We start from the raw sequence: 7,451 nt of genomic DNA on the forward strand, positions 1-7,451 counted from the left end.
TCTTTCTTGCCCTGTTGGAGAAAAAGCAGAAGGGTTTTTCTTTTTTGTGTCTATTTTTAAAAACACATGAAAAATATTATCAAGAAGTAATAATCTCTTACAGGAAAACAATTTTTAATTAGTGAGTTAAGCCTAGATGATTAACACTAGACGATTAACATTATCCAAAGTACTGCATTAGATGGCAGTAGGATATGTAGTGCGAGATTTAGGTGAGTCTACAGAAAACGGGGTGAAGGATTAGTTAGCCTATTAATATGTCTTCTATAATCCTTATTAAAACAGAATAAAGTATTGAAAATAAATCAGTCCTATGTATCATTATAGACATTCACCATAAGCAGCAAGAAATTACTATTCTAAATGCATTCTTTGAGACAGGGTTTCCCGCAGCCCAAGCTAGACTTCCTTTATAGCCAAATATGTCCTTGAACTCCAATCTTCCTGCCAAGTGGTAGGATTACAGTCCTGTGTCACTATGCCCCACTTTTAAATATATTTTGACTTGATTCAGATCATTCATGAATAGATGCAGATTTTTTTTCCAATGGATATTGTTTGCCTGTATTTCCCAATTTGTTCTCTAACTTCTAGCCACATGATTTCTGGTTAAGGCAGTATGAATGCAGTGTCCACAGGGAAAGAGAGAGAGGGGAGCTTTTAATTTTAGATGAGGGCTAACTGAACTGTTGAAAAGGTAACCATATTAAAATATCCACAAAGCTGTAATTACCTATCACTACACAGGTGTCAAGGACACACTTATAAAACAGCAGCTTGAACCTTTCAAACCAAGGGATAAGCTATAGTAAAGATGAAGACAGAACTTAAGATTTGGAAATATCCACTTACCTCTTTAAATTCAGCTTTTAGCACACAGTGTCCCAAGGTTGATTGCCACTGGAGTTTCCTGCCACTGTGTTTGCCTAAGTAAAATGTCTTGAAAATTTCCTGAAGTTTTACCATCTAAAGCAAATAAAATAAGTCTTTAAGCTGTATATGCAATGCTACCTTTAGCACTTTTTTTTTTTTAAAAAAAAACTACTTAGTGAATATATGAAGTAGGGTGTGCATGCCATCGTGTGCTAATGAAGGTCAGTTACCCTCTTTCCACAATGTGGGTTCAGGGACTTGAACTAGGAGGTCAAGCTTGGTGGCAAGTGCCTTCACCCCCGGGCCACCTCAATGACCTGCCCCTCAATATCTTAACACCACGTGGACTAGCTTTTGATAGTTTTCATGACTCTATCCAGTAGGTTCCAATCCCTTTAGTGTAAGGTGAAAATCTAACCACTCATGTAAAAGTGCTTGGTGATCTTTACACTCCTGGATCTTCTCTGTCCTGTTAATTCATCATTCCTTCACTTTGGTGACTTGAGCTTCTACACTGTACTGACTCCTTTCTCTCACTGCCGCTTCTGCCCACATTTCTTTTACAGGTTCCTCTTTTTACCATCTGCTAACTGTGAGTGTTTTCTAAAGTTGAAGCTTTGCCCTTTCTCCTCCTCTTCAGCATATTCTTCCCTTAGTGAGAGAAATCTACTCCCTGGGTACCCATGATTCTTTCCATAGATTCTCAGGATCTTTCTTTATTCAACATTCTAGGTTTTGGTCCTGAGTAGGACAGTTTCCAAGGCATGAAGTGATGGAGATGGATACTCATGTATCCATCACATTCACCAATCCTGTCTTCAGGTGAAATATGGGCAGGATTTTTTAACAGTTCGAAAGAATAAGGAATCATAAGCTAAGAAACAAAATAATTGGGAAAAATAGCACTCAATTTAGAAATCTGGTTGAAAAATGAAGTAAAAGAATAAAATTTTAGCACTCATATTTTGTTGCTATATTTGTTGACATAAAACTTTAAAAGTCACATATTTTCAAATAAAAAGCAGAAAAAAAATGTGATTTCTATGCCTATACCTTAGTTCTGAAACAGTTTATCTTACCTCTGGTGGCAAATGGACTTCCATAGGCACATATGTTGGCCAGTAACCCATTGTCAGGATATTGACCGTTAATTCAATGTTGCCAGGTACATTCTGGTTCTGCATATACTAGAAGATCAATACATACACAGAGATTATGAAAGTATATGTATCATACCATAATACTGACTAAATTAACAATTCCCTTTTTCTAAAAATATATGTGGATACTGACCATCCTGCAAATAAAAACAATTATTAAGACTTGAAATGAAGGCTACACAAAATGCAGTACCCAGGTGGCCATTTTGATATAGTGGCATACAAAAATCCCACGAAAACATCCTAGGTATTAACAGCTCAACTTCTCACACACAATTGGGCTGTTGTAGCAGCTCTTCTCCATTTTTCCCCAATGCTACCTTTAATCTCCATGTTTAGAGACCCTACATGGATGGAAATACCTTGTAGCAACTCCCATTCCTCATCCCACCAGCCAGCCCAAATCTTTGGTTTTTCAAATGCACCACTCCCTGTTTGAAGGTGGTGACCTCAAGTGGGAAAGGGAAAGAAGGGAAAGGGCAAGGCAAATAATCCCTGTTCTGTGGCTACTGTAAGATACATGATCCTACTAATTCTGAACTTGAGGCTTTCAGTTCCATTGACCACCTTCAATGTAGTAGTCAAGAAGTCATTACTGGGGCTGCTGAGATGGCTCAGCGGGTAAGAGCACCGATTGCTCTTCCGAAGGTCCTGAGTTCAAATCCCAGCAACCACATGGTGGCTCACAACCAGCTGTAATAAGATCTGACGCCCTCTTCTGGTGTGTCTGAAGACAGCTACAGTGTACTCATTTATAATAATAATAAATAAATCTTAAAAAAAAAAAGAAGTCATTACTGAACCCTTGAGGAGTAAAATCTATTTTGCCATCACTATTGCCTAGTCGTAACTGCCTCTGCTGTTTGAGACAGTGTCTCACTTATACTGTCCACGTATTATTTCAGCATCCCAAGCAGATGGGGCTATAGTTACACAAACTACATCTGGTTGTTTATGTTTTTACAATATTGTAAAACAATGTTCTATTTATGTCTTTAAAACTATAGATCCAAATTCTCATCCCAAATGTCAACAGACAGCATATACCACCCGTCCTTGTATCACTTCACCTCTATCCCCAATACAAGCTCTGAACATGCAAATCCTCCAACTGATTAGAAAAGCCCTGCTCTTACTGTCTGAGTATAATTTTTCTAATACTAACTTTAGTCTAATATATTTTACTTATGTTTCTGTCTTCTTCTGGATATTAATTATGACTAAATCCTGAAGTAGGTTAAATATATTGAAAATTCATTGATGATCTTTTCCCTATACTGTACTGTTTAAGTTGCCATGAAGTATTTCATGGCAAAAAAAATATGGGTTTTTATTTATCTTCTTCAATACAACCTATTGCGAGGACATAAATTAAGTCTAAATGAAGTATCCTTAAGTTTAAGGGATTAAGTAAGAGTTTAACTCATTTATACCTGTTTGAACTGAATCATGATGTCTTTAGAAAGCTCCATGTCTTTAAACATTCCTTCAAGCTTGCTGGTAAAAGCAGCTCCACATTCTGTTAAAGATGTTTACATATTTATATTTCAAGGTAGTACAACAAACAAAAACTTTAAATCAGAAAATAAAACACAAAACTTAATTTGGGCATAAAATATGATCTGTAACCCCTTGTAAGAATGAAAAATGTCTTACCTCTTAGCGTGCCCTAGTAATTCAGAGGTAAACTCTTTAATCCAGGTATAGGATAGTTGGAAATTTTTATACTAATAAACAAAAGAATAATTCTTTATCTTTAAAACAAGCCAATAATTGTGGCTATCAGCAAGAGGCTAGGACCCTCATACCTCACTTAATGTGTATGTGTATGTATGTGTGTGTGTTGGGGTAAGGGTGAACAGGTATGGACACCATGCATGTGCAAGTCAGATGTCATTGGCTCTACTGTTCTACCAGAGTGTACCTTATTCGTTTGAAATAGGGTCTATCATTGAACCCAGAGCTAGGCTGGTATCCAGGAATCTCCAAAGATCCTCCTGTTCCCTACATCTACCCCACCCTTTGTCACTGGAGTCATACATATACATATAATTTTTTTACATAGGTGTTATAGATTCAAACTCAGGTCCTCATGTTTGTACAAAGGCCTCTTACCCTCTGAGCCATCTTCCCTATCCCTTCAATTTATATTTTCATGTGTATATAAAATGACCAACCGAAGCAGCAATGAAGAGTATAATAAAGCCACTATTTCCCTCAAATACTAAAAAAAAGCCTGATATTAAAAAAAGAATGGCAAACATACCATGTTTCAGTTTGGACAGCATTGATTTTTCAGCATCTACTGATGCACTCTTGCCAACTAATAAGCGTTTGGCTAAATCTTTCTTATAGAAGGCCTCAAAAACATCTTTGCCTGTATTAAATAAAAAAGATAACATGCACGATATGCCAAGTAAAACTGTAAGAAAAAGGCTTTTAAAAGCTTATTACAACACACCAAGTTATTTAATTTTATACATTTTATCCAAGTTTATTAAACTCAAGAACACTAGAGGTCTATGTCTGTGCCAGACATTTCAAAAGTTCTTTACTATAAAAAAATTAAGACTGTATTAACTATTTTTTCAGAGAAAAAACCTAATACATTGGTACTATTAGCGCCAAAACTTAAAGAGATTAAAACAAGCAGTAAAATCCCAGGTTCTTAATAGTGGAAAGGTCAAAATACAAGGCAATTTAGTTACATTCCTCAACTGTTCTTAAGGATCTAAAATATGCAATAAATAAAATATAACCTGTAGTTCTCAAAGTCTCTCTGGGTTATATAAAGTTTTTAGTTCCTATAGGAGTACTTTGTTTTGTTTTCTGTTTAAGACAGGGCCTTGCTATGTTGCCCTAGCTGGTCTGATACTGAATTTTGGATTGTAAGGTATCTATTACTACGCCTGGCTCATAGTGCTTTGTTTTAAATGAAAAACATGAAACCAGTAATTAACACTTACCATAGATAAATCTAAATATAATCATTATTTTATCCAACATTTTCTCAAGTTCTTCATCTGTAGCTTCTTTGTTGCCTGCACGAAGTTTTGAATCCACATGCTTAGCTAAAATGGAGAAATACTGTAGTTTAGTGACCACAGATGTCTGAAAGGTACTGACCACTACACATACCCAAACAGGACTGTAAAATACTAACTCTTTCATATTTCTGCTATATGTACATGTATTATACGGCCTCCAACAAAAGCGAGATCAAGTCAACTTGTCAATGTCACAGGGCTAATAAATACCACAACCTAAATGCATTATATTGGACTCTAAACTGAGTATACTTTCCAGTATAATATGGAAGGGCTACATATAGAGCATCGTGGTAGAGTTCTTGCCTACTATGTGCAGGTCTCTGGATTCAAACCCTTATGTTTGGGAGAAAAAAAAAAAAACAAGAAAAAAGAAAAAGAATTTCAATGAGATAGAGATAGCTAATTGTGGAGACTCCAAAGTAGCCCTGTGTGGAAGTAAACAAAGTCACCAGAAAACACAGGTACGCTCTAAAGTCCCCATTTTACCCAGATACTCAGTAGTCTTAAACATTACTTTCATATTTGAATAAATCAGAAACATTAGAGCAGAAGGCACAATTTATAAAATGTTTAAATTTAAATAAAATTTGACTTTAACCAAATCCAACTCCATCCTTTCAGAGGACCTAGCTTTCTAGGGCACATATACTCCTAATATCAATGAGTGCGTGTATAGGAACCTTGCTTGAGAAACACTGCAACACACCTGTATACTCGTGAGCCTGTATCATTAGATTTATTTTCATCCTAGACTTTTTAAGTGGGTCAATGTTCTACCTCACAAAACGTTTGTATCATGTTTGACATGAAGACTATGAGACTCTGTTCAGCTTGGCAGACTCTTTCTTGCACCCATATCCTTAGAGACACTTCTCAGACTTAATATTACTGGCTAAACAACATCAAACAAACCAGGAATGGATACAATACAATATTATCTCAGAGTTTATCAATAAAAGAACATTATACAACCAGAAAAGAATGTGAGACATACCTATCAGTTCAGCTGGCTTATTTGGTCTTTTATTAATGAATGTTTCAAATGCTTCTTTCATGGCATTGATAAATTTTTCATTTTTCAGAAAGCAGGTATCAATTATATGGTCAACTTTATCTTTAAAGTCCAATAATTCTTGAACCATCGTTTTATCTTTTTCAGGATTAATAACAATGGTACTTCCAAAAGCCTGAAAATGTGAAAATGGTGTAATTTTATGGTAATTGATTTTTCTATAGGGAATATATTTAGCAAGTCATAGTCTAAGTTGGTACAAGTACTAAACAATCAATCATGAAAGGTACAGCTGTCTCTGAAGGAAATGAAAAAACCTGAACAGATAATATTCACTTACAAACAAAAATAACAAGTTATCATTGTGTATACAATATCCTAGTAAGACTTTAGGAGCTTTTTTTTTTTTCATTGTTAAAGAAGTCAGATCTGTTCTTTTAAAAATAGCAATGTGGTCAGGGAGGGAGGTGGAGGGAGGAAGAGAAGGAAGGATTTATGGTTCAAACTTTTCTACACTTTATCTTAAGCAAATGGCTTGAGAAGTCAAACAATCCTTAAATCTTAAGTCTTAGAGCTATAAATCCCACCCAGAATCACTCAAGTTTTATTGCTGATATGCCACACAGCTGCCATTCTCAGAATTTTTTTCACATTTAAAAAACTTCCCATCTAACAAGAAATGCTTTCTGATACTCTTAGTAGGTAGATTACAGTCAGAAGTCAATGAGCAAACTGTTAATACCTTGATATACTCAATCCACTGCTGTAAGAGAACCTGAACTCCACCCCGAACTCTACTGAAGAGCTGATACAGGAGAGACAAATCTTGAATTCGGTTTTCATCAAGGAGGCTATTTAAACCTGGTTTGAAATATTTTGGTATGAAAATATGAGAATCAAAAAGTAAATAAAATTGTCATGTATTTCAATAAAATGTTAAGTTGAAATTACTATTGTGATACTGGTATGAACTATAACTAGAATTTACGTGAGTAAAATTCAGAGTATACTGTAATATCATTAATGTTTAGAAGTTCTTGGCTCTACATGCTAAGAGTAAAACAACAGCAGCATGTGTTAGTGTTCTTTCCGTATGTATATGCACTGTGTGCATGCCTGGTGTACACATGCCTGGTGTACATCCCCTGAAACTGCCATTCCAAATGGTTGTGAGCTGCCATGTGGGTGCTGGGAACTAAATTTGAGTCCTCTGCAAAAGCAACAAATACTCTTCAGTACTGAGCCATTTCTCCAGCCCTAGTAAGTGCTTATTTACAAATTCCAAGTTACCTTTCTGAAGAATTGCTGTTAAGTGTTCACCTAGAAGTTGTTTTTCAACAGAAGCAATTAGTGACT

At 35.6% G+C, this 7,451-nt stretch overlaps 1 protein-coding gene across 1 annotated transcript in view; it reads right to left on the reverse strand.

The window, feature by feature from the left end:
* The window catches only part of Cul4b (cullin 4B), a 325,194-nt gene that overhangs the window by 10,262 nt on the left and 307,481 nt on the right, over window positions 1-7,451 (reverse strand). The window contains exons 7-15 of the mRNA XM_031372544.1: window positions 7,386-7,449; window positions 6,838-6,956; window positions 6,078-6,270; window positions 5,000-5,104; window positions 4,300-4,410; window positions 3,467-3,552; window positions 1,953-2,060; window positions 853-966; window positions 3-11 (exon numbers count right to left, since the gene is read on the reverse strand). Of these exons, the coding sequence (XP_031228404.1) occupies window positions 3-11; window positions 853-966; window positions 1,953-2,060; window positions 3,467-3,552; window positions 4,300-4,410; window positions 5,000-5,104; window positions 6,078-6,270; window positions 6,838-6,956; window positions 7,386-7,449 (909 nt within the window). The remainder of the gene's footprint in view (window positions 1-2; window positions 12-852; window positions 967-1,952; window positions 2,061-3,466; window positions 3,553-4,299; window positions 4,411-4,999; window positions 5,105-6,077; window positions 6,271-6,837; window positions 6,957-7,385; window positions 7,450-7,451) is intronic.

Source organism: Mastomys coucha, chromosome X, assembly GCF_008632895.1.
Source record: "Mastomys coucha isolate ucsf_1 chromosome X, UCSF_Mcou_1, whole genome shotgun sequence".
In the NCBI taxonomy this organism is placed as follows: domain Eukaryota; kingdom Metazoa; phylum Chordata; class Mammalia; order Rodentia; family Muridae; genus Mastomys; species Mastomys coucha.